Here is a 26,126-nt window from a genome sequence, read left to right as displayed (position 1 = left end):
GATGGATGGGTGGGTGGATGGATGGATGGATGGATGGATGGATGGATGGATGGATGGATGGATGGATGGATGGATGGATGGATGGATAGAACAGCAAAGTTAGCAACAGCAGAGCGCGAGGTCAAACCCACTTATCTTGTGAGTACAGTCTCCGCTCGCTGTCCGGAAGTAGCCAAACTTTCATTGGGGAGCGGGGGGTGGGGGTGGATTTTGGTAGGCAGGGTATTTGGTTCTGCTGAAAGGGCGGGGGGCACCCTCTTTGGATAATGGTAGGGGGAACACAGAGCCTTTTCTGAACCTAAATTTGTGAGAGACCAAATGCCTGCTGTCCTTGATCAGTTGTGGCTGATGAAAAAGTTATGTAAAAACTGCCTGTGACCCCCCCCCCCCCCCCCCCCAAAACCCTGATGATCTTCAAATATGGCAACTTGCAAATGAAACAGAACAGTCCTAAAACTTAGTGTTTTGAATGCTTTGTGTCGGTGGAGTCATTTTGGTCGCATTTCTGACCCAATCTGTGGTAGTTTCAGAGGAAACAGGTCCAGGAAGGAAACCAAGACATCCCCGACCCCAGCAACGCTCTCCAGCTCCTACTGGAGGATACCGAGTCGTTCCCAGGCCAGACAACAGCGAGTTCTGGGCCTGCCCTGGTGGTCTCCTCCAGAGAGAAGCCTCCCTTCCAAGAGGAGCAGCAGCTCCTCACCTTATCTCAAAGTTTGAGCACGTGCTTCCTTCAAAGGAAGCTCGTTTTAGCCCTTTGTGTCCACATTCCCGTTCTTTTCCAAAATAAAAACCTTATAATCTAAAATGAGAAAATCCAGAGCGTTTGACTCAGCTGCTTCTTTAACTGAACACATCGCTTCGCAAACTTTTCTACTTCTGTCCAATAAACTAAAAGCATTTTTTTTTTTGTCATGACCTGTGAATTTTTGTGGTTGTTTGTTATTGCCTTATTATTATTATTATTTTAATTCTTTGTGTTTTTCTCGTTTCTGAGTGTCCATAAGTCGTCAGCCATTTTTCTCCTTCTCTCACTCCCTCTTCAGGCTATCACACTCTTTCATAAATAAATGTCTTTTTAAGTGTTCCAGTTATTTTGTTAGCCTGTTCCCACCGTGCTCCTTGAAGGTTAGTTCTGTTTATTTATTTTATTTTATTTTTGCTGCCAGTCAGCTTTTTTTTTTTATTTTGTGGGGATTAAAATTCTTATTCTGCGCGTACCTGGCCTTTTGTCAATTCTGCATCTTTACACACCAAATCTTGAGTTTTGTTTCTGGAAATCCTCCCAAGATCCCAAATTTGGTGTTTTGCAACCCACAAATTTATTGTGATGTAAACTTGATTTTGATTCTACTGCAAAATAAAAAAGGCTCCAATCCCATGGTCAGTCTCTCTCTCCATCCATCCATCCATCCATCCATTATATTTATCTGCTTCCTCCTTTTCAGGTCACAGGGTTCAATGATGCCCGTCCAGCTGTCACTGTGGGAGAGGCAGGTGACACTATGGACAGGTCTTCAGTCCATCACAGGGACACATTGAGACAAACAACCATTCACTCTCTCACTCACACCTAGGGACAATTTGTAGTTACCAATCAATCTAACGTGCATGTTTTTGGTCTGTGGGAAGAAACCAGAGTACCCAGAGAAAACCCACACATGCACGGAGAGAACATGCAAACTCCAACCAGAAAGATCCTGGGCTGGGATTTGAGTAAGTGACCTTCTCGCTAAGCAACCGTGCCGCCCTCCATCACATGAAAAAAAGAAACAAAGACACTTGAATTCTTTTGTTTGTGTGGGTAGGGGGTGGGGGGGAAGCATTTTTTTCAGAGGGCCAAATGAAGATATTTAAAGCAATCGAAGGAATCGTAAAATAAAGTTTCTTTAAAACAGAAACTGGTAGACTTCATCCAGGCTTTTTCTTGTTGTAGCATAGTTAGCATGCTTGATAAAAAAAATATGCCTCTCCAATATTCAATATTCCAATATTCCAATGTTTAGGAATACAAAACATACTTTCTGTAAACTGGCTCTTAAGATGGTTTTTGGAAGCCTAAATATGCAAAAATAAAAAAATAAAGTTATACGTTTGCTCTTTGGTCTAAGCTTCAGTCTAGTTCTGGAAACAAGACTTAAAACCAAAATGTTTTGATGCATTCATCCAAGGTGTTGCATTTAAACTTCCTGCAGTTTCATTGATAAAATACTGGATTTGTCAACTTTTTCAAAATCTGTTTGTTATTGGGGGCCGGGTGGAGATTGTCCAAGGGCCACTTTTGGTCCTCGGGTCTTAGATTGCCCACGTGGACATTGAAGACTCTCTTGACATAAACATGACTTGCACGTGTCCATCTTGAAAGGTTCAGTGATATTCTGATATATTTCCTTTAGAGGTTTTATTTGTTTTTACTATAATTACGCCACAAAAAGGCTCTAAACGTTTCTTCATCTTTTATGCACAAATGACTCTTTCATCCTAATCCATTCAACTGTAGACACATTCTAACAACAAAACAAGTGTGATAGCAAAGATGGCATAACTTAATTTCAGCAGTCAACCAACATTTTTACAGTAGTTCATCTTGTGAGCCACATATTCTTCTCCTCATGTGATTGCAGCTGAGGTCCAGCAGAGAGCACCACAGGATTTCAGAGATTCCCACCACAACAGAATTAAATCTAAATAATTGGTTGTTTGCACATCCACAGTGTTTAATCTACATTTTGTACATTGGATGACTTCTAACATTGTGCTACATTTAGCTCCTCCACTCCTGTGTTGCTTTAGAGGGGAAACTAAATATGCCTTTATCTGAAAAGTAAAAAAAATAAAATAAAATTGGTGAATTCAATATCCAAATAAATAAATAAATAAATATAGTAATAAAAAGAAAACACTTGAGGGAAACAAGAAGCTGTGCAAGCAAACTTAAATATTACCTTGCTTGTTTTTAACCTATTAAAAGTCTTTAAAGTTGTGACATTTTTATTTCCCTGCGCTTTTAAATAGAAAAAAATAGATCTGTGGCCCAATCCTCTGTATTTTTTGTTCTGTTCCATTTCCACCCGAGGCGCTGAATATTTGAACGAAAGCAGCTTCATGTCAACAGTCGTGCCTCGGCAGATATGATCAATGAATTGCATCGATCCATCATCTTTGTGCCGTCTCTGCACAAATGGAAGAATGTGAGAGACACAACGTCAACGCGAATATAAAGAAAAATTCTAACAAAATGAGATTGCATTATGAAAAAAAAAAAAACAACTTCATATCATTTACAACATGAAAAAAATCACAGTTATATAAATGTTGCTACAATAAGTGCTTGGAGTGTTTTTGTGATAAATTCCTTTTTTCATCCATAAATAAGATGCAAACAAATCACGTCGTACTTGTTACACTCAATCCGTCAAACACATTCTGCAGGTTGGAGCAACAGATCTGTTGTGCTCCATGAGCAGCCGAGTTTCACCTTAAAGGAAGACTCGTTGAAGGATTGTGAATCTGTCCAGTTTTATGAGAAGGGACGGAGTTGGAGCCGTTTATGGTCTGACCACGTTCTGCACCATCTCACTAAATGTGTTCGCTCTCAAACTACATGTTGCGGATGACTCTCAGCTACTACCACCTCAAATTGTATCTCAAAATTGGACTCTGTTATAACCATTTTTGTTTCCCCGAGTTCAGTTGACTGTGGCAGCCATCTTGAATTTGGTTGTCTCCAAAAGTTCGTCAGTTGTAGATGTTCATCCACAGATTACTTGGAAGATTTCATTCAAATTAGTTCAGTGGTTTATGGGAGATTTTGCTAACACAACAGACGAACACGAGCAGGTATGCCGAAGTTCATGCTCAATAATCCAGATATAAACCAAACAATGTTCAGTCAGGTGACAGGTCATCTGGATGGTTTCTTTTTTTGCTGAGACGTTTCACCCTTCATCTAAAGGACTTCTTTAAAAGTCATCCGGAGGCCATCTTAGCAGCAGCAGGTTTTTTCCCCAATATGGAGTATGCCGTTTGTGGGAATATGTTTTGTTTGGTGGATCCTCAAATTGAAGAAGTACTTTGGATGAAGGACGAAACGTCTCAGCAAAGAAAAAAACAAAAGAGAAATCCAGATGACCTGACAGAACATTATTGGATTTTATACCTGGATTATTGAGCATGGACTTAGGTGTTTTGATCCACTTTGGCATGACAGTCTCAGAAGAGTTGGCGGGGGAGAAGGCGGGCCCAGGAGGCCATCTTGGCACCAGCAAATTGTTGTTTTCCACTATGGAGTATGCTGTATGGGAATCAGTTTTATTTGGTGGCTCCCCAGATTGAAGAAGTCCTTTGGATGAAGGACGAAATATCTTATCAAAAAATAAAAAATAAAAAAAAACGTCCAGATGACCTGACTGAACATTGCTGGACAAGCAGATACATTATTTCTCATTTGGCTTCAGCAACAGGCAGAAAAAAACCCCACATTTTATTGAGTATTGTTCAAGGCACTGTGTATTTTTTCCATTACCCACACGCCTCCTCGCTGCTATAAACATGTTTTGCCTGTTCACTCAAAAACAAATCATCAAAAAAATATATTTTTCCGAGATCAAATGTTCCCATGATTCCTTTTTGCAGAATTGTTCCGAGCTCACATCATTATATTTAAACAACTTAATCAGAAAAGATTTAAACATAAACCAGCATGATTCATTTGGGGAAACTCAGCTAAACAAAGAGCTAACGCTACATAGCTACGATTTCGAACGAGTCAAGTTGCAACAAAATTGTGCTAAAACAAGATACAAGAATCTGTTTAGTTTTCTCCCTCTTGCCAAGTTGTCCTTAACATGTCCGAACATCTGCAGCATGCACGAACACATCCCTCCAACATCAGCGTGGAAGAAGGAAAAGCTTTCATGATGCACGTTTCGAGATTCATGCTGAGATGATCTGAACAGAAAGCAGATCACCGAGGATCAGGAAAGACGCAACGCCCGTTTGTTTTATGATGCATAATAATCAATAGTAATAATTATTTTACAAAAATGTTCAAAACTTCTTGAGGATTTTTTTTTTTTGAAAAACAGAGTTTATTAACTTAAGCATTCAAAAAAAACAAAACAACATTTTTTCAAACTACAATAGAAGTTTCAGTGCAATTCCAAAATATACATTATCAGCAAGGCGTGTTAAAGTTACTCACATCAGAAACAAACCGTTTAAATCGTCGTGATTATCATTTCACAATCGTCCTAACCAGAGGAAACTCAAATCATATACAGTCATGAGGTAAAACTGTACACGTCACACCTTTAACATACGAAACAAAAGTACTAAAGAGTGAAATATTAAATAAAAAAAAAACATACATACTGTAGCACAACACAATGGAAGCATTTATAAATCAAGTTTGTCACACAAATAAATTAAAAGGTTACATTTATTTGGTTTATGTAGTTAATAAATAAATCATGTTGTACTGCACCCCCCCCCCCCCCCACACACACACACACACAGACAGAATTAGGTCTGAAAATATAACAGACTGTCAGTTGTGAAAAAATAAGTAATTGTTTCCTTTTCAACATGTTTTCCTGCAGCATAGATAAACACAGGGGCCAAATAACCGCTATATATATTTATACATATATTAATATATTTCTTTTGTCTTCTGCCTTCAGGATAGAAGTGGAACATTCCATGTTTGCTTCCGTTACAGTATTTGACAGCTTCATCCACTCAGAGGCGGTTACTTTAAGACAAGATTGTCGTATTAACAGCGAAACAGCAGCAAGAGCTCGAGAACGGTACCGTCAAAAAGTTGTTAAAAGCTTCAGAGTTTCATCGCGTCTAACTGGAGGGTTTAAACATTCGTCACGGAGACGTCAGGACGAGCTGAGAAACAACTTTGTCAGGTAACTGAGGTAAAACATTTGTGAGCTTTGAAGTCAGCTTTCTGCTCTGTCCTAATCCTCCGCTCCCTGAAAAATGTCCTTGAAACAGAGTAGGGATGCACCGATGGTCATCAGTCTGATACAGATACTCGAAAAAATGTTCCAGAAAGTTGCGAGTCAGGTGGTAGAGGATTGATGTTAGCTGTGTGGAAGTAATTGTTTTATTTATCTATTTTGGAGTTGGCTGTCCTGATCCACACTCATTAAATGTTGCTTTAATGCAATCACCAAAAAACAGCACCAGAAGAAGCAGCAGCAGCTGTGGAGGCATCTCAAAGTGAATAATTGAGCAGAAGAGGGCACAGAGAAAAAGCTAGTCTGATCCCGGATTCCCAAACCAATCCCCCTGGCAAGAGAATTAAGGTCTGTCATAACAAATTTTGCTGGGCGATTAATCGTCTCAGAAATTATTGCGCTTAATGATAATATTGTTTGAAATTTGACGATAATTAGTAATTATTGTCAAATTTAAGAAGAAATGTTGGCTAATTTGTTTTGCATTAAGTGCCTTTTTTGACCACCGGATGGCAGTATAAGACTGTTTGAACCGAAGGATGGATAGTGAGGGAGCGAGCAGCGTGTCTCTAAGAAAAATGAGAGGCCCCTTGACGTGACATGGGCTGTCTTTCTTCGGTTTTCAAATTTGGCGGTCGCACAATGTGGTTTGAGCTCTTCAGCATAGCATTTTTCACACAGAGCTTTTAATAAAAATAAATCAATCAATCAGGAAACAAGTTCTCAGCTTCTTTTTGCAAAAAAAAAAACTTTTTACACAAAGGCACGGGTTCCAACCGTGAATTTTGGAGCTTCGACAAGACGGTGTGGAAACTGGATGCGGCCAAACTTGAATGTGCTCATCAGTCTCCCCCCACAGGTCACTGGTGAGCTTTAAAAGCTGCTTAACAAGCTGCTTAATGTGTAGCAGCTGCTGACACGGTCTGCGAGGATGGCTTATTATTTTTTCTTAATATCGTTTATATTTCAATCTTTAACAATGTTTTGGGGTAGAAATTATACCTCAGTTGTGCTGAAAATGACTGCGGTGATGACCGCTAAATGTGAAGTTTTGTTTGGGTGGTGTAGGTAAAAAATAATTTCCAATATTTTATAGGAAAAATGTGTCCAAAATATGATTTTTCTACAAACAAATCACCTGCAGGAACAGATCTAATTTGTACTTAGAGGTTCTAATAATTGCAAATGGTGTACTGACATTTATTAATACCGGTACTTGTAGTACTCAATATTGGCAAGTACTCAAATATAAGTACTTGAAACGTAGTATTGGTGCATCCCTAGAACAAACCCACAAATGTAATTGTTGTTTTGAATAAGGCGGTAAATTTATAATTAATACTATTCTGTGTAATAATTCTTTGGGGTTCGTGTTTTCTTTTTCCTTCTCAAGTGCTACAGGTACGCTAAAACGTAAAAAACAAAACAAACAAAAAAAACAGCGGTACAACAGAAACGACACGGATGTTTCTGTCTGATCAGAGTACATCTTATACATTTTAAATCAAGTTTTCTCTCCCTTTCTTTGACATTGAACTTTTTATCAACACAGCAGCTACTGCAGCCTCTTGCTTGTTATGCTTAATACATTAGTACAAAAACGACATATTAAACTTGTACCACTGTAATCACAAGTGTAAAAAAAAGCATTAGTATATCCACATCTTTTACTGATATATTGTTAAGTACCTTGAATTAAATATGCCCTTTAAAAAGCAAGAAATGCGTAAATCATTTAACAATTGTGCCATTACTCTATTTTTAAGAAAAGCACTCGAGGTTTCATTCAGCACCAGGCCACATTGCAAATACAACCTTATAATTGGAGTTTTCTTGTCACAGCATATTCAGTGTATAGGTTACAACTGCAAATAAAAATAGTTCTATATAAAAAAAAACAACTGATTTAACTTAACATGAACAAGCCCAGCATTCACAGATAAGTTCCACTGATTCATAACGAGCTGTTTGTTGTTCTTAAGATTAGGGAAGCAGACCCACACCAGATCAAGCCTGGACGTGTGTCACTTTCAGCTAAACGTTTTTTTTATTACATAAAATTATTGAAAACTGTGTATCTGTGCTTTAACAGTAAAAAGAAAAAAATGAAGAAGAAAGGCATTGAGCTCATGTTAAAGGGTAATTTAACACTAAAATACAAAGCCATGCCTGGAAAGATGATGTCACGGCAGGTGTTGAGCTTCATCTGTTGAAGCAAAAACATCTGCTGTGACATCACAGTTTGGGGGTGTGGCCAGAAATGCAGGTTGTTCAGGTGTTTCAGCTCACAGAGGTTCACAGCAGAGTTTATATGCCTCATGTAATTTAGTGGTAAATTACTCTGTTAACCCAAAAGTTCCTGTTTCACCCCCCACAAGGTTTGTACACTCTTCTCGTCCCCACATCTTTTTGCGTCGTCCCCCTTTACCTAATACACTCTTCCTCCGACAGTCTCTCTGATTCTTCATTCTCACTGTCATCCAGCTCTGGAAGATCTCCCCACAGAAGCAGATTTAGACCTGCAAGGACATTTAGTAAAAGTGAACAAACGCCTGTGCAGAGATGCAGCCCTCTAAAAGGGCAGTGTGTACTGACCTGTCGCATCAAGTCTATTGAGAGTAGACACAGCGTCACTGTTGAACATCCAGAAATGGCCGTTGTTGCACGAGAGCAGGCAGGGTTTACAGGGAGCTACCACATGATAGCCTACAACGTTACCGCTGGGAGCAGGACAGAAGGGGAACAAAGAGGGAACACAGTCAGCACTTTCCCTGGGGGGCACTTCTGAAAAGTGCTAACTCCACTACAGGCTGTCTATTATCCAGCAGGTGTTTATTTTTTCCCACTATGTAAAACTAAAACAAAAGGGCTGACAATACAGGTTAGTGAAAGGGCCCTCTGGAGAACTAAAAGATCTTCTAGAAACTGAAAGAAATTACAAATTTTTTAAACGTGGAACGCTGAAATAAAGCGTCAAAAAGAGTGAAACGGCTACCATTACCACATTTTCAACTGATCTAGCTTTACAAATTTAGGATATTTATTTTAATCTAACCCTTAAAGACATAAAATTGAATACATAAGACAAAGACAAACAAATCTTAATTTTTAATTTAGTTTCTGGGCAACCTTTACAGGTATTAAAAAAAAAATGTCTCCAACAGTCAAAGAGAGTAGCCATAAGTGATAACAGATGTGAAGATAAGCCCATTTACTATGCTAAAACAGATTATTATTGTTTTCACAAATAATCCTCCTTAAGCAAAACCAGGAAGGTACAGAAGAGGTTTACACACCATTTAAGACATGCAATGTCCCTCAGTTTGCATCTACAGCTCTCAGTAGAGTAGCAGCTGGCCACAAAGTCCACAGTTCTTAAAGGAAGGTGCAAAAAAAGACAAGTATAAAAGTCGCACATGACACCATCATCAAATTTTTCAAGCAAACAATTTAACGAATGATGTTTATCTACCCACAAATGAATGGTTTTGACTCCATACGGTTTGGTAAAACAATTTTTGTCCAGCCTATGAACTAAAGTCAGATGTAAACAAAAGCTAGCAGGGCTAACAACATTAGCAGCTACCTGTTTGGAGGTATATCCGTGGAAAACAGCTCCACTTCGGTGTCTGCTAGCAGCACTGCCTTCATGCCTCTGGTGCACAGCAGACTCTCACAGAAGATGCAGTTCACCTGGGTCACACACTTGTTCTTAAAATTGGCGTTAGATGTTGACATTGTTGTTTAGTAAAAATAAAAAATAAAAGAGCGAACCCTCTCGATTTGTCTGTCAATTAAATCCCCCAAACAATTAACGGATAATAATGGTGCTCACAGCTCGGTTTTATACACGATTTTGTTCACTGAGCTGAAGACGACTCTTGTGTTAAACGTTAGCCTTTTTTTTTTTTTCCTCGTACCAGCAAAAACGCGACAATTAACGTCAGCATACACTGAACAAATGCACGAAACAACGGGAAAGCGATCCCTACATTACAACTTGTCGGCTTTATCAATGAGAAAGACACCGTGTAGCTTATTTTACGCAGCCTAGTCCATCCGTATGTAATTAACAGCTAACCAAATAGCTGTCAGCTTTGTTTACAACTTCCTGCTATTTAACGACACTTCCTGAAACTTTTTAAAAAAGACCCTACACTTGATTTTGATTGGACGGGTGGAAAAGCGGTTAACGCCATTGGTAGAAGGTTTTTCAATCTCTTAATTTGATTGGTTAAAATTTAAATTGAAACGCCTACTTTCAATGTCCTATATCTATTGGTCCAGAAAAATGTCATTCAAAATCTGTTTCATTGGGTTAACTCCTTATTGTGTCCTCGGTTCATGACACGGCTAGAAGTGGTAACAAGCGGCATGGGAGGAGTTCGTTTCTTGAATGAAGAAATAAGGCGTTTTGCGAGCGGTTTCCCAAAATGATTCAGACAAAAGCGATAGAAGAATATAAATGTATTCTCTAAATTAATTATTATTGAACACATGGTATCGAAATGATAATATACAGCAGATTATTTGACACAATATAGCTTGAACTGGGTTATAAAGCCTTTTAAATTTGTAGAAATCATGTAATTGAAGTGGCATCTCACATTTGATGCACCACTTGAAATGAAGGTGTAAAAGCTAAAAGCCAGTTGTATGCCTTTTTATAATTGTCTATTGCTGTTGCCCATTATTGTCATCATACTTTGTTGAAATCAGGTCTCTTGTAAATGAGTCCTCGATGTTCAATGGGATTTACCTGTCTAAATAAAGGTTGGAAAAAAAAAAAAAGCTGCGCCGCCACGTGTGCCGGAATAAAAATGATATGGACCCAATAATTGTGGACTGTGGGAAGTTTCCTTGTAGGCGTGGCTAATAGGCAAGAAAAAAAAAAGTTTAAACTATGACTTTCAAATATCGTCTTTAAAAAGAGCCTTGTATTTAAGAGACGTTTTATGTTTAAAATTATTGTACTTACAGTATTTTATCATTTTGTTTTGAACATTTATGAACGAACAAACATTAAAAGAGCTTGTCAAAGAGGTAATACAAAATAATATTTTATAAAATTCCGAGCTAACATGCTAGCTAGCTAGCAGGCCGTATTTATTGTATTTATATGCATTTCTGTACGTAAACGAACGTTAGCATGCCCGATGTGTGCATTTCTAGAGCTGACCTGCAGGTATTCACTTCATCACCACTTGGTTTCCTCTTGTTCACTTCAGGAGGGGCAAGCGAGCTGCAGCAGTGCAGTTTAGACAGGCGGAGGAGCTCCATGATACAGACTTTTGGAGCGTTTTTGAGCTGATAAAACTACTTTTGGCCAGAGGTACCCAACAGCTGATAGTGTTTAGGTTTTTGTGAAAGGAATGAGTTTGTTTTCAGCTGAACTTGTTAGCTCCAGAACCGGTTTTGAGGAGGAGTTGAGGCACGGCGGCAGATTCAGCAGCAGCGCCAAACTCCCAGAGACAATACAGATCCACACCGAGGAGCTGCAGCCTCTCATCTCTGGGCTCGTCCTTTCTCTTCCCTTCCCCTTCTCTCTCTTCCTTTCTGTCTGAAAGCCGGTTCTTAGGTGACATTCCTTTCATTTCATCCTCGGCTGCTGAACAGCGCAGTTTAGAGTAAAACCGACCTCACAGCGAGGGGAAAGAAGCGGTTTGGTCTCCAAAAACTCAGCCATGACGTCTCCGGCGAAATTCCGAAAGGACAAGGAGATCGTGGCCGAATATGAAACTCAAGTTAAAGGTAAAATAAACTTTTTGAAACGCATTTTGGTTGTTAAAGAGCAGCACACACTCAGCCATTATAGTGTTAAATCTGTGCTTCCTGACTGTATCCTGTGTTTTCCTGACCCCCACACCTCTGCCTACCTCTATATTCACCCACCATATGCAAATTATTACTGTCAGATCCCTGATAATAAGCAATAGCAATCATGATAAATCCTCATTGAAGATGATAATGTCTTCAAATGCTTGGGTATGAGCAGAGCACATAGATTTAACAAAGGAGAGGGGGAAACGAGCAGAAATCAGTAGTGTTATCCAGATGTTGCCTCAGCAGATAAAAAAAAAACACATCTTATACAAAGGTGGTGATGTGTGGAAAAACCATGAGGAGATCTGACATGACGGAGCCAAGCAGGGCGTTTTCTCTCCCTCCCCTGTCCCCTGCATGTCTCTGTAGCCGCTCTACGGTACCCATCTTTGCTAGATTACATTTTTTTAAAGGTTTGCTCAACGATCACGTTTCGTTTAGCGTCTCGTTTATTGATGATCGATCCAGGTGTCAGATTGTAGCGCTGTGAAAAGAGGCGTTCAGGTGTTAACTGTGAAGTGTGAGTGGATGCTTCTGTCGTCAGGCAGTCACTCTGGATCGATTCGTGAGAGTAAAAGTCAGCCTATGAGATCTATCAGGTTCTGTGGTTCATACCTCAGCTGGGAGGAAAGGCAGAGGTGATCGGAGGGGTTGAAAGGAGATTAGGAAGAAAGGAGGACAGGATATAATCCTCCAAAGGTGAAAAACGTGTTTGCTTTTCTACTGCGGAGCCAGATCGCTTGATAAGATGAGCCAGTACTTGCTTCATCACTCCCTCTTTTCTCGCCTTCGTTTATGAACAATATGTCATCCATCTTCCTGTCATGCTGTCGCCTCACAACTCTCCTAAAGTTTTATAGAACTGCTTTTTCATTATGACTTTGTTTCCCTGAGCTGCCAGTCAGACATGAAAGGAAAAAAGTGGTTATGCAGTGCCTATAAATGATTAGGTTGTCAAACTGGAATTTCAGGTGTTAAAGCAAATATAAGTGATGAATTAAAAGCTAAACATGAATTTGTTGTTGAGGTGAGGAACAGCCAAAGTTAAATGGAGATGTACAGTTGTGCCTCACTTATCGTGGGTGTTACATTCCAGACACAGATAGGTAAAAATCTGCCAAGTAGGGACATTATATTTATTTTAGTATTATTTATATTTTAATAATTATACCCTTGCAATGTTCTAAACCAGGGGTCTGCAACCTGCGGCTCTGGAGCCACATGCGGCTCTTTGGTTCCTCCGCAGCGGCTCTTTCAAGCTTTGACCAAAACATAAAACTGAATTTTATTGGTTATACAAACAACAAAAAAGGACTAGTTTTAGCGGTTTTCCTCTCATTTCTTTTGCAAATGTTTGAATACTGGAACAAGTACAAGGAGTAAAACATACTTACTTTAACTTTATGCTTTATTTCTATACTCAATTTTTCCACAATTCAAAAAACAAAATCACATAGGTCTGCATAGTTCATAGTTTTTTTAAACTATCGCCCCCACAGTTTTTGCAAGAATTTGGGCTTTTCATTTGTTTTAACTTGTAAAAATATCAATAAATGTTAAAAATCATGAGCTATTTTAACTTTATAATGTCAACGCTACTACTGGCCACAAAAGTCTCCACGGGCCACCAGTTGATAATCACAGTTGTAGCAGGTTGTTGCGGTTCTGAACACTTTTATTTTAGTGAACTAAGGTGTAAAAGTTACTCTCTTGATTGTAAAGGTTGCAGATCCCTGTTCTAAACTCTTAAACCTACATCATTTTAACAACATACGCATGTACTGTACAGTACTGCAAAACTGTATATGAGTACTCACCAGTGAAGATGCATCAATTGGAAGGATGAGTTCGGCTTCAGGATTATTTGTGACTTTCCTGCCAGTTCTGTGAGCTGTTTTTCAATTCAACCTTTATTTATACAGGCTAGTCTCATTGAGCCTCGAGGACTCTTTTACAGGAGAGACCTGTTTTAAACAAAGAACACCGATGACGGCAGGAGACATAAAAAAGCATATAAAATGAAAAGTAAATGGAAGAAATGATATAAAAAACCAAAACACAAACGGCTACAATATTATAAAGTGGTATAAAATACTAAAAACATGTCTGCATTGGTTTTTGCCATCAAGCTTAATAAATAGATTGTTACTTTTGACTTTGCGTTGCAAAACTATTTTTACCACATCGGTTTCTGTTCTTTGAATTTTAGAAGAAAGCAGCGGCCGGAAGCACCGTTGGCTCCTGGGCTGTGTAGTTTTTGACTTGCGTTCCAGTGTAGGCTTATTGAAAGAAAACTACAAAATGGCGGTGTCTGTCTGCAGTGTTTTAAAAAATTTTTGTCCTATCGGTTGGTTCCCTCTCCCGTCCGCTCCCATTAACTTTTTATCCTGTACCGTCTCGGTCACATGAGTAGTATTAAAGTTGACGTGTGTCGTGTACAATCTTACGTTGAAAACACTCGAAACAGTGAGTCCGCCAAGTATCGAGTGACTACTGTACTGTCTTCAAAGTGCACAAGTTCCTGGATCTCAAAGTGATAATGTAACACACACAGAAATTATTGTATGTATCTTGCTTTCATGACTTTAGTAAGCTGCTGGTATCAAACACGCAACTCTGACTTGGTTTAAAGCAACCTGACGAACAGGAGTTTTCACATTCCAGTACTTCTGCAGCCCCTCTGACTCGTAGAATCTCTTAAGGATCCATTTTTTTAACTGGGACCCTGTGTACACAATTTCATTCCATCACATGTACCACATGTGATAAGAATGACAATAAAGAACCTTGACTTGACTTTTGGATCCTCCGCTCTTCATTTTGTTGCCTTTTCGGTCCATCACATCTCTTTCCGAAGGTTTGTTTGCTGATGATACTCAAGTTTATCTGCCCGTTGAGTTGGACAGGAGTTTTCCATTAAAACCACTAATACATTTTTTGTGACGGGGAGGGTGTGTCATTTTTGAACTGGTATAAGTTAGATAAGCATAAATTTAGTTGGTAAATCAAGACTTATTGCAAAGGTTTAGACTTGTAAAAATGTATTCTTACTTTAATCACTTCTTGCTTAGACCAGTGAAGCACTCAGGTACTAGCATGAACACATGACTCTGATCTTGGCTTCTTTCAGCTGATTAAAAAAAAACAATAACTTCCAGATTAATTTGATGGTTTGTTTGTTGACTTTTAAGATTTTAAACTAATTGTCCTTACATCCACCCACCTGCCCATTTTTCCGAGATGTTCCAGATTAAATTATAAAGGTGATGGAGCTTTCCGCTCCAGTCCAGTCTTATGGAACAGTTTACCTTTCAGTAGATGCATCGCTCAAACAGTAAAGTCTTTGGCTCTTGATTCAGACGCACACTTTAGTAGATCTTCTAGGTTTTATGAATTAAATTGACATTCATCTAATTTTTTTTTTGTCTAAGCGCGTAAATCAGTCCTCACTTCATCGTCTGCTGCTGCTGCTCATCTTTTCACGAGGACAAGAAAACACGTGTGCCTTCTTCACTTCATTAGCTTCTTGTCAAGATTCATTTTAAGATTTTGTTAGTTTTTAAGGCTCTTAATGGTCTTTATCTGCAGCGTCTTTGACATCATACTTTATCTAGATTATTGAAGTCAAACAACCAGATGCTCTTGGATATTCCAACGCATAAAAGATTTTGCTTTTTAATTTGTGGACTAATTTACCTCTTCGTGTAAGAACTGCTCGGGGTTTGGAAACGTTTAGGCATTATTAAAAGACCCACTTGTACTCTCTGGCATTTAACTCGAGTAGAGTGACACTTTGACTCTGAGATCCAATAAATCCAAAGTTAAGTCACTCCCATCAAACCGTTTGATGATACTCTACTCTCGTGATCCTGCATTGAAGACTATTATTACTGTTTATTACCATTATTACTGCCTGCTGTGTTACTGTGTAACATGTTGGTCAGATCTGGTGCTAAACTCTAACCTGTCTGTTGAAAACATCACCAGTTTAATCCAACGTGACTCACCTCTGCTCACCGTTACGTGCTTCCTCTTTTGGTTGTCACTGCAGGTAGTTCTCTTGTCTTAATCTCCACTTAGACAGCTGTTTCTGCTTGGCACCCTGCGTAAAGGCTTTTTTTTTTTTTTTTAAATCATGCAGCATTGTGAAGGCTGTCTGCCACATGTCAGAGTGGACTTAATGTTTGTCCATCGACTCTCTGCATTGATTTCTCCTGTCTGTTACTTCACTACTCCCCAGTGAGCAGCTGTGTTGCCTCTCCTTTCCCGACTGCGACTGCTCATTTTTCCAGTCATCTTATTTGTCTTTTTGAATGAAAATTTGCGCCAGCCCATACTTGTTTTATGTGCGTGTATTCCCTCTGAATAGAGATGACTCTGGAGGAAGTTTACAGCCTGTCTTCTGTTGAAGTCAGTTTGTCATCACCCCGTGAACTGCTGGTAGTGAGGGTATCAAACGGCTAAATGTCACACCCCCTGTCTTTTTCCAGTTTTTAATAAATCCCCTGCACACTTTCAGCCCAGCCAGCAGAGTGGGACTGATGTATACCTGCATGTCTAAATAGACGGCAAGAAGATATTTTGTTTGCACGCTGCAGCATCACACTGCAGCATCATGGGAGAAATAAATGGGAATCCTCTCATGGATAACAGGCGCAGAGCTCTGCAGCAGAAGGAGCAGCTGCACAAACATACCACATTCTCACACAGATAGGCTCGGCTCTGTCATTCAAGTACCTGATACAGATATTCATCCTGGTTATTAAATGCATTTTAATAAATGCTGCTGATTATCTTATGCTACTGTGTTCAGTCATACCTATCTGCTCACCACAGACTCATGTTCGGGCTGCTGTTGTTACGCCGTATTTCTTTACATTATTAGTTTTAGTGTATATCTTAGTTCTTTTAGCATATCGTTTGGCGTTTGTTTTGGCGTATATCTTGGATCCTTATTTACTGTTTCTTTTTAGACTTTTTATTTTGCTATTTTTGGGTGTAACTGGGACCCTGAGTACATAATTTTGTTCCATTTTATCCACATTTTTTAAAAATGTATTTAATCATTTATTCATTCAAGCCAATTCAGTTTATATAGCGCTAAGTCACAAAAGAAGTCATATCAGGGCACTGAACAGAAACATTCATATGTAAAAATAATAATTTTAAGACTTTATCTGAGGAGCAGACTGCTTTGAATTTAACTCCATCACAGAACTGTCATTTTGAGCAAGCTTGAAGGCGACAGTGGGAAGGAAAAACTCCCTCATGAGGAAGAAACCTTTAGCAGAACCAGACTCAGGACAATCGGCCATCTGCTTCGGCTGGCTGGGTTTGGGAAGAACAGATACACAATGGCAGGTCAAGAATCACATGTTAAGATAGAAATGGTATCAAATGAAAACTATTCAATTTTAACAATTCATATAAGGAAATTAGGTAAATTTGTCCTCTAGTAGTTTAAGCTTAAGACATCATAACAAGCCCACCCTAACTACAGGATTTATCAAAAAGGAAAGTTTAAAGCCCAGTTTTAAACTGGACAATGTGTCAGCCTCATGGATAGAAACTAAAAGTTGGTTCCACAAGAGAGGAGCCTGATAACTGGAAGCTCTTCCTCCCATTCTGCTTTTGGAAACTCTAGGGACCGCAAGTAAACCTGCAGTCCGAGAGTAAAGTGCTCTGTTGGGAAAATATGGAACAATAGGATCTGTAATATAAGATGGAGCTAGGTTGTTGAGGGCTTTGTAGGTTAGAAGTAAGATTTTGAATTCAATTCTGGATTTGACAGGGAGCCAATGGAGAGAAGCTAAAACTGGAGAGATATGAACTCTCCTATAACTCCAGTTAAGACTCTGGTAGCAGCATTTTGGATCAACTGAAAACATTTTAAAGAAGTTTTTGGACACTCAGATAACAAACCATTGCAATAATCCAGTCTAGACGTGACAAATGCATGAACCAGTTTTTTTGCATCATGTTTAGATAAGATGTTTCTAATTTTAATATTGCGTAGGTGGAAAAAAAATTCTTATATCTGCCCCTTAAAACAAAAAAGTTCACACAAACAGCAACTTAGGATTGAGCAATCTCCAAAGTGAAAACAAAAATATTAGTCATTCTTCAAATGGCACCGTACTTTCCCAACAATTTTAACTTAATCATCTTTTTGAACATATAGTTTTAGACGTTTTTATGGTGATATTATCAAGGCAATTCCATAATCCTTTTCCCTGAATTACAACGCAGCTCCTTCAGACTCGTTCTAAATGGAGGTTTTACAAACATTTACATTCCCTTAAGGTTATAATGACTCTTTGTTTTTTTACAAATTTTAATTGAACATTTGTGGTGGTAATGTTTTTTATGAGCTTTATACATGACTTGTAAAATACTATATACAACCAAATCATGAAATTTGAATAATTTCAACTGATGAAATAATATATTTGAGATGAGATGGTAATGACAGTAAAGTTTACTTGAACTTGAACTAAATAGTATATTTGTGCATTTCTGACAGCTTTTCTGCTGCTGTCGCAACACATGTTCTTGTGCAACATTTAACAGTAAGACCTTAAAATAACTGACTGAAAAACTTTACCAAGACATTTACTGTGCCGTTTTACTGTTAGTTTTTTTCTTTCTTACCTTTGACAATCGAGTTTTGACTAAATGTTCACATTTTATACTCAATCTGACACAGGAGGATATTTTCTCCTTCGCTCTTTTCTCTACATCCTGCATTTTTTTATGAAGAAAAAATAAACTACAAAGCTGTGATGTATCAAGATACAAGCAAATACTGTCTCCCACATACAAGCTGGAGAATGTTGCTTTTTTAAAAAAAAGTGCACATTGAAGTTTGAGCAGCACCATCCCGTTTGTGAGTGCAGCCGTTCACATAGGCAGAGTGCTGATATAGGGTTCTGGCTGATGCAAGGAATGCTCCTACTTGCTCAGGAAGAGGGTGTGTTGAGAGTATGTGTATGTGCTTGTATAGAGACACAGAAAAACGACAAAGGAAGAGACGAGGCAGGACAGGAAGAGAACGCATGTCGCGTTTTAAGAACTGATAACGCAGATGAAAGTGGGTATAAAAGCCACAAAGATGGTTACAGCGAGAGTCTTTTGAAGTGAGGCTCTGTGGGAAGGTTTCCGGTGCAGATATCTCTGAATGACCCCACTTCCAGCAGGAATATCATAAAATTTTGATGGGATTACCTTGCAATTCAAAATTGATGGTGGAGTAAAGGTTTTTAAAACGGCTTGCCTGAACCGTTTTTCATTGTTTGAGAGTGGAAATGCTTTAAGGAAACATTTCACTTTGGTCTTGGTCTCACTCTGACACCAGTTAGCTCGTCTCTTTAGTCAGATTTAAACTATTGTTTATCCAGACCGAGTTGGTCAAAGAGCCATCTACACCAGGTTAGATATTTATCATTCATAACCTTCCCACAGAACCCCACTTCAAAGGAGTGCATTAATTCGGTTTAATAGCTTTTATAACATCTATTAGATCGGCACTTTTCCACACAACAGAAACAAACGATACCTAACTAGTAAATGGGAGCTGACTGTATTTACATTATTTGAGACAAATGCTATAAACATGACATTAGTTGGAATCTGATTCAAGGTGTATCCAGTGGAGATCTTGACCAAAATGCACGTACCGGTGTTGTGACATGTTTGGGATACGACTGAGAAAAAACGACCACCCTCTTTGATGATGGGTTGAAAAAGTGTTGATTTAAACAAACAAATAACACTCAGACTCTTGCAGCATGCAGAATCAGTTTCTCCCAACACTTGTCAAGATTTTTTAAATCTCTGACCCATTAGCAAACTCATTCAGCTGATTCATGCAGATATGATGTAGATTTGTCTCCCCGATGAGGGATTAGCGCCCGTGGCAGGAAAGTGAAACTGAGCGTCTGCCTACGTGTACGTTACTAAGCTTCATGTTTACAAGGCAGCTGGAGAAATGGATGATTTAGGATACAAAAGCTACTTTCACCGCCACACAGTAGAAACGTGGTGATGCGATGCACTATTGTAAATATATATTTGTTTTATGGCAGTTTATTGAAAATGTTTTGTCACTGCAAGATCTGTGTGCCATGAAATCAGTATTGCAAAAGGAAAATGTGTGTTTATTGCTAATTGTGTCATTACCGTGATGTATCACAATCCGTTGTTTTTCAAACATTGCGCAGATCTTCACCTGGATTATGATTTTTTAATTTATTTTTAGGAGTGATTTAATTTATTTATACATATTTAACTAGAGAAATTGCATTTCCTGCGAAAATGCAGTGCGAATGTTTATCGCTGAAGAACTTGCTGAAAAACAGCTAAAATTAGCTATAAACATGCTGAATTTCAGCTGAAACGAAAGAGCAAGCCTAAATTAGCAGAAGAAAGCAGAAATAACACATTTTTGCTGAATTAGATATAAATTAGCAGAAATTTGCATAAAAATAGGAAATTGGCTTAAAAACTGAAATTAGCAACAAAATAATTAGCTGAAAAGACAGAAGCTTAAACTAGAAGGAAGCAGAAAGCTGAATTTAGCAAAAAAAAATGTGGAATTAGCTGAAAAGGCTGAAATTAGCATAAAACAGCTAAATAGTAGCTGAAATAGCAGGAAAACGCTGAAACTAGACAAAAAAAGGTGAAAGGAGCATGACAAACTGAAATTACCGTAATTAGCTTGAAAGTAACAAAAATGACAATGAATAACTTGGATTTTTTGGAAAACAGATGAAATTAGCTAAAAGGGTAGCTGAAAGGGTAGAACAAGCTTAAATTAGCAGAAGAAAGCAGAAAGGACATGCTTGCTGAATTGGGCTGAAAGAAGTTAAAATGAGTGCAAAAAATGTGGAATTAGCTGAAATGGCTAAAATGAGCATAAAAGCGCTAAATAGTAGCTGAAATAATAGAAAAGCTGAAACTTGCAGAAATAAGCAGAAAGGAGTATACCAGGCTGAAATTAGCAGAAAGAAGTTAGAAGAAGCACAAAAATGAATCTGAAAGGAGCGCAAAACAACTGTAAAAAAACAGCTGAAATTAGCTGAAGTAGCTCAAAATGTTTACATTTGCACAAAGAAGATGAAAGAAGCTGAAGCAGAACAAAATGTTAAAGGGGCAGTAAAAGGTTTTAAACGGATCTAAAGATATGAAAGATGTAAAATGAGCTCAGTTCATTTTCTATGAGGACAAAATGGACACACGGGCTAAATATTTCAAAAAGCTAAAGTTGCACCAATACAAAAAGTCATTGCAGTCATTGCTGAACGCTTTGATTTATGATTTATTGAAATGGCTCGAAAACTGCGGGATGAGAATCACGTCGAAAAACATACTGAAAAAAAAAAAGATGACAATAGTGTGAATGCTTCTTAAACATTCACACAATTTATTTATTTATTGGATCGCTGAGCTCCACATTGGACTGGAAGGCTGCAAAACAGCGAGAGTTTAGGAAACTTTTATTGGTGCAGTTGTCTGCCACAAGTCAGTCACACAAATACACTCATTACGTCCCGTATGAGCGTGTGTATCTCTGACCGGGTGTGTTTAAGTGTCGGGGTCCTGAATGGGAGGGTGTTGTATTGTGATTTGAATTTGCTGACATGGCTTAAAATGTAATCACTCAGGAAGGACGTTTGTGTCGGATATATACTGTATATAAATATATACATCAAACATGAGTGTGCAACGCTTCCTGTTTAGGCTCACGGCTTTGTGTTTGGTCAAACTGCTTCTCTCATAACACACACACACACACACACACACACACACACACACACACACACACACACACACACACACACACACACACACACACACATGTAGCATGCAGTTGGGTAGTGTGTGAAGCTGTTTTTTAACATTTTTTTAGTGACCCCACTTGCCTCTGAGAACACAAAGGAGCAGAGAGGCGGATTAAACAAGGTTCTCTTGCTCCTGTATCACAAAAGAACAACATGTTCCAAACCAGGTGTCCCACTGTCCTTTCAAGTCGTACTGTAATTGTGTGTTCATGTGTGTGTGTTCAGTTACAGTCGCCTTGTGCTGTGTCAGCACCAGACATCGTGGCTGAAAGAACGCTCAGAGTTTCTGCTTCTTTTGCCCGTTTGCTTCTGTATTCTTTGCTGTTCAATACTACAATTAACTGTATCACCTGAGACAAAACATAAATATTTAAGTTGACTAACTCTGGAAGGTGTTCGTCTTCACTCAACACACACACACACACGCGTTAAGATGTTCTACAAACCAGCTCAGGATTGCATGTTGAAGGATTTGTCTAATTCGTCTCTGTCTGCCCTCCTACATTCAGGAATCAGCTGATTTGCTGAGAGATAAAAGCGGATTGGCTGCCATTGCCATACGTAGATGAAGTGGTGCGAGCGTGCAGCTTTTTATTGAGATGGAAGAGCTCTCAGCTTGTTGCTGTCAGCAACTTAAAAAAATGAATAAATTGCTGGTGGGAGGAGTAGGAATGAAAACAAATGATTAGGAGAATAAGAAAAGAGAAGCTGGTGAAGTTAAAGTGATCAGAGTTCAGCTGCCGTGCTTTGGTGCCAGATGTTCCAGATGCTGTGATTGGACAACAGCTGTTCTGTCTACCCTGGTTCGCCAATCCAGTCGTTGAGGTTTCCACCCTCTTGAGTTTAGAGGTGCGTTAGGATCGGTTGAGGTCTCATTTCAGGTGCTAACGCTTTGATGTAGAAGACGTGTGCGTTTAGCTGGACCCTAGGGAACCTGATTTATAATAAATGGGTCAAATCTCATGCTGACACTTTGAAACACGCGATGAAACAAACTACACGCACACACACACACTGACTTACTTTCTGTGGGTTTTGCATAAAGTCAACTGTCGCATTCCACGGAGACGGTTGCTTTGTGGGAAATGATGAAGTTGTGGGGAAGAAGAAGTTACTACATGCCCATGTTTGTGTTTCTAACCAATATATTCAGATTATCAAAGCATTATGTGTCATCTCCAGACGTCAAAGTGCGTTATTAATGCTTTTGCTTGTCTTAGTGAGTTTGTTGCTGAGTTGCTGAAAGTAATCACTGGATGTATGTCTACAACTGATAATGTTTTGGAGTCGGTCCATTATATACCGTATTTTTCACCCTGTAAGTCACAGGTTTTTTTTGCATAATTTGCATGCCCTGCGACTTATACGCCGAAGCGACGTATTTATGGATGTTTTCCCATATTTATAAAACAATTTTTGGCTGAGGTATGACCGTTTTTATTCATTCTGACTGAAAATATTGAAAACTACCATTTTCAGCTGCTAGATGGCAGTCAAGCTGTATGGCATGTCGTTGTATCATGTAATGGGTAAAAGTGGCTATTAATGACACAATCGACTTGCCATAGAATCAGCTTCATTTCGCTGCAATGCCTCAGCGAAATGAAGCTGATTTGACCATTAAAGTACATTTATTAAGGAGAAGTTCAACTGAGACACATCTTTGCTATAATTTCGAGCAAACAAATAATTGTTTTTAAATGTTAATCTTGTTAAATTATTGTTAAAGTCCTCCCGTGCACTCCCATTGCTGCTATTTGGCAGCCAATCGATTTTTGGCACAACACCGACTCACATTTCCGGGTTGTCAACGGTGACGCATAATGGATGCAACGTATACGGCGAAGCGACGTATTTATGAAATTTTCCACTTTATTAGACATAGTTGGACTGATGCCACGTTTACGACGGAAAATACGTTAGCTGTCACAGCTAACCGACACAAGCCTTCACAAAAATGATGATGAACTCCGTCAATTTTACAGATACTGAGTTAAATTTGGATTGAAAGCTCACTGTTCATACATATTCATTGCTTCGAAGAATTTTAGGCCATTTAATTTCATAATGTATTGCTATATGTTTTCAAGAAAAATGGAACTTATCTAATACCTAAATGAAACTTTTTTTTGCAAATGAACAACATTCACTTACTTTTTCATCGCTATATTCGCAATTGCTTTTTTTCCTCCATTATTCTTTATCATGTTTTAATTATGTCGACTTATATTCAGTAAATATTCATCATAAACAGCACTGGCGCTCAACTCCATAGTCAGTTTTTGTTCTTTCTCATATTTCTTCACTTCTTGTTTTCTGCCTCACTCTTTCTTTCTCCTCCCTCCTCCAGAGTCGTCATGAAACACGACACTCATTCACGACAACCCAAACCTATAATCACCGCCTTGTGATTACAGCGTATGCAACACATGTTGTGCGTGCATGCATGGGGCTTCTCCACTGACTCAAACCCAGCTGAGAGAAAATGGGGGATGTTTAGATACGTGTGTGCTGGTGAGATCATCATAAAAAAACCAACAGGTATTTATATATAAACCCAAGCATGCCTGAGACAAAGCCCCGTCACATCCTCTGTAAAACAATCAAAAGAAAAACAGTCACCCAGCTGTAAATAAATATGAGAGAAGGAAAGGAGAGAAAGGTTGTATAATTCCCCTCCCAAGGGGTGCCAGAGGAAACAGGTTGTGTTTGAACAGCCTTCGTGCAGGCCAGGAGAATGGGAGGAGAAACAGCAATGGCTCCTACCAAGGAAGAAACAGGAAAAAAAAGGAGTGGAAAGAGGAGGGAAACATGTGAGAAAAAGCCTGAGTAGATTTTGAAGGTGCTGAAGAAACCTCACAGCTCAGTTCAGCGTGTGTAGAGTATGCACTTCTACGAGCCGTACCGCCGTCTCCCCCCACCCCCCCTCCATCAGCAGTTTCTCGCGGCACGCAGGAGTAGTTGGTTGCCAGGGTTACCGAATTGCCCCAATTTTTTTTTTTCGGGTTTGTGAAAAGCAGAGGCAAAAATGAGGTAGATTTGCCTCCCATGTTGAGTCGAACTGATCAGATTACATATACACACTCTGGTATCATTTTTGAACCCCTACGCTGCTCCTCTTCCTCTCTTTATTCCTCCCTGCCTTACTTATTCCTCCTTTTTTTGGTTGCTCTCAATCTCCATGGTGCCACTGCCGTTTCTCCCTCAGGCTCCTGGATGTTGTGCCATGTCAGCGCGTTAGATGAAACTAGGTGCTCTTTGAGGAAACGAAAATCCGAATTGTCGTCGCTTCTTGACGCTGGCAGTGCCGACTGAGGCCTGGCATTGCTGAAACTCGGCTGTTGCATGTTAAACTCTGTAAATCAGCAGCGGAGCTCGGATGGGGTTGTGTTTGTGCCAGTCAGTTCTGCAACGTTTTTCGCTGGTGGGACAGAGCAGTCGCAGCACACTGGCACTCTCTGTTCAGGTTCTCACCTCTCCTAATGCTGTTTTAATGAAGCCATTCATCACCTCTTCTCAGCTGAATCTGCTTCATTAACACACACACTCACACACACACACACACACACACGGAGCTTCCTGCTTTTTCTTTTCTTTTATATAAATGAGTGTGAGAACACTGTGTTCTCCCCCCATTGCTGTGTGGATGCACCAGTTTTTGTTCCCAGCTTCAGAGCAGCTCTGATGGAGACGTCCCCCGTTTTTTCCTCCCTGTATATTTTTGCAAGCTTATGGAGACTGATATAAAGTGCTGAGTCCTACCTTGGCTTTAAATCGACTTTTGTGTGGGTGTGCAGCAGTTTTCTTTCCCACGGTCAACACGCATGCATTTTCCATCCAGAAAATGATTGAAAAAACATGGAGCACATTCCCCAAAAAGGAGCATCCCTGTCTTTCTGATCCTAAAAAACAGACTCAGCCTTTCTTTCTATTTTTATCCCCTGACATTTACTTTCCTCACTTTTAGACCAAATGCACAACCTTTACCAGGCACATTGCTCTGGTGAATGCCGTGTTTTGGTGTGTGCATTGAGCTTAGCTAATGGTTCCATTAAAGCAGGGGTGTCAAACTCGCTTACTAAAGGGGGCCAAAATTAAACCCTTTCTCAAAGTAAGGGCCAGTTTCAGAATCTACATTAACAAGTTAGTTACCCAACATCTTTTCTTGGTTGCAGATTCCTCAACAAAAGTTTGATTGGTCTCTTTTGACGTTCTCTGATGCATTTTTGACATCAAAATTTACATTTAAAATATCATCTTAGGGGTCAGATAAGAGATCAACGAGGGCCACATTTGGCCCCCGGGCCTTGAGTTTCACACATATGCATTAAAGTCACCCCTAGCAAAGTTTTGGTGGCTGCTAATGGTAAGTTTAGCCTATGACCGTTGACCTTGGATAAGTTTTACTCTCTCTCTCCTAACCTGGGTTAAAATGCTGTCCGAGATCAATTTCTGCCACAAATCTATTTCCTTGGCGCCCTTACCCCTCAATCTT

General features: G+C 39.2%; 3 protein-coding genes across 3 annotated transcripts in view; 2 read left to right on the top strand and 1 right to left on the bottom strand.

The window, feature by feature from the left end:
• The window catches only part of LOC119411943 (serine/threonine-protein phosphatase 6 regulatory ankyrin repeat subunit C-like), a 1,101,338-nt gene that overhangs the window by 372,492 nt on the left and 702,720 nt on the right, over window positions 1-26,126 (top strand). The window lies entirely within an intron of this gene.
• fam72a (family with sequence similarity 72 member A) lies at window positions 8,347-9,774 on the bottom strand. Its single transcript, XM_037678953.1, has 4 exons — window positions 9,556-9,774; window positions 9,266-9,343; window positions 8,565-8,689; window positions 8,347-8,488 (listed from the first exon to the last, which is right to left on the bottom strand). The coding sequence occupies exons 1-4, from the start codon at window positions 9,705-9,707 to the stop codon at window positions 8,394-8,396; spliced, it is 450 nt and encodes a 149-aa protein (XP_037534881.1). The 5' UTR covers window positions 9,708-9,774; the 3' UTR covers window positions 8,347-8,393.
• The window catches only part of srgap2 (SLIT-ROBO Rho GTPase activating protein 2), a 74,802-nt gene continuing 60,299 nt past the window's right edge, over window positions 11,624-26,126 (top strand). The window contains exon 1 of the mRNA XM_037678947.1: window positions 11,624-11,720. Coding sequence (XP_037534875.1) covers window positions 11,654-11,720 — 67 coding nt within the window. The 5' untranslated portion in view covers window positions 11,624-11,653. The remainder of the gene's footprint in view (window positions 11,721-26,126) is intronic.

Source organism: Nematolebias whitei, chromosome 7 (assembly GCF_014905685.2).
Source record: "Nematolebias whitei isolate Nwh7 chromosome 7, NemWhi1, whole genome shotgun sequence".
In the NCBI taxonomy this organism is placed as follows: domain Eukaryota; kingdom Metazoa; phylum Chordata; class Actinopteri; order Cyprinodontiformes; family Rivulidae; genus Nematolebias; species Nematolebias whitei.
The sequence above is the reverse complement of the archived record's forward strand: the minus strand, read 5'-3'. Positions and strand labels throughout refer to the sequence as shown.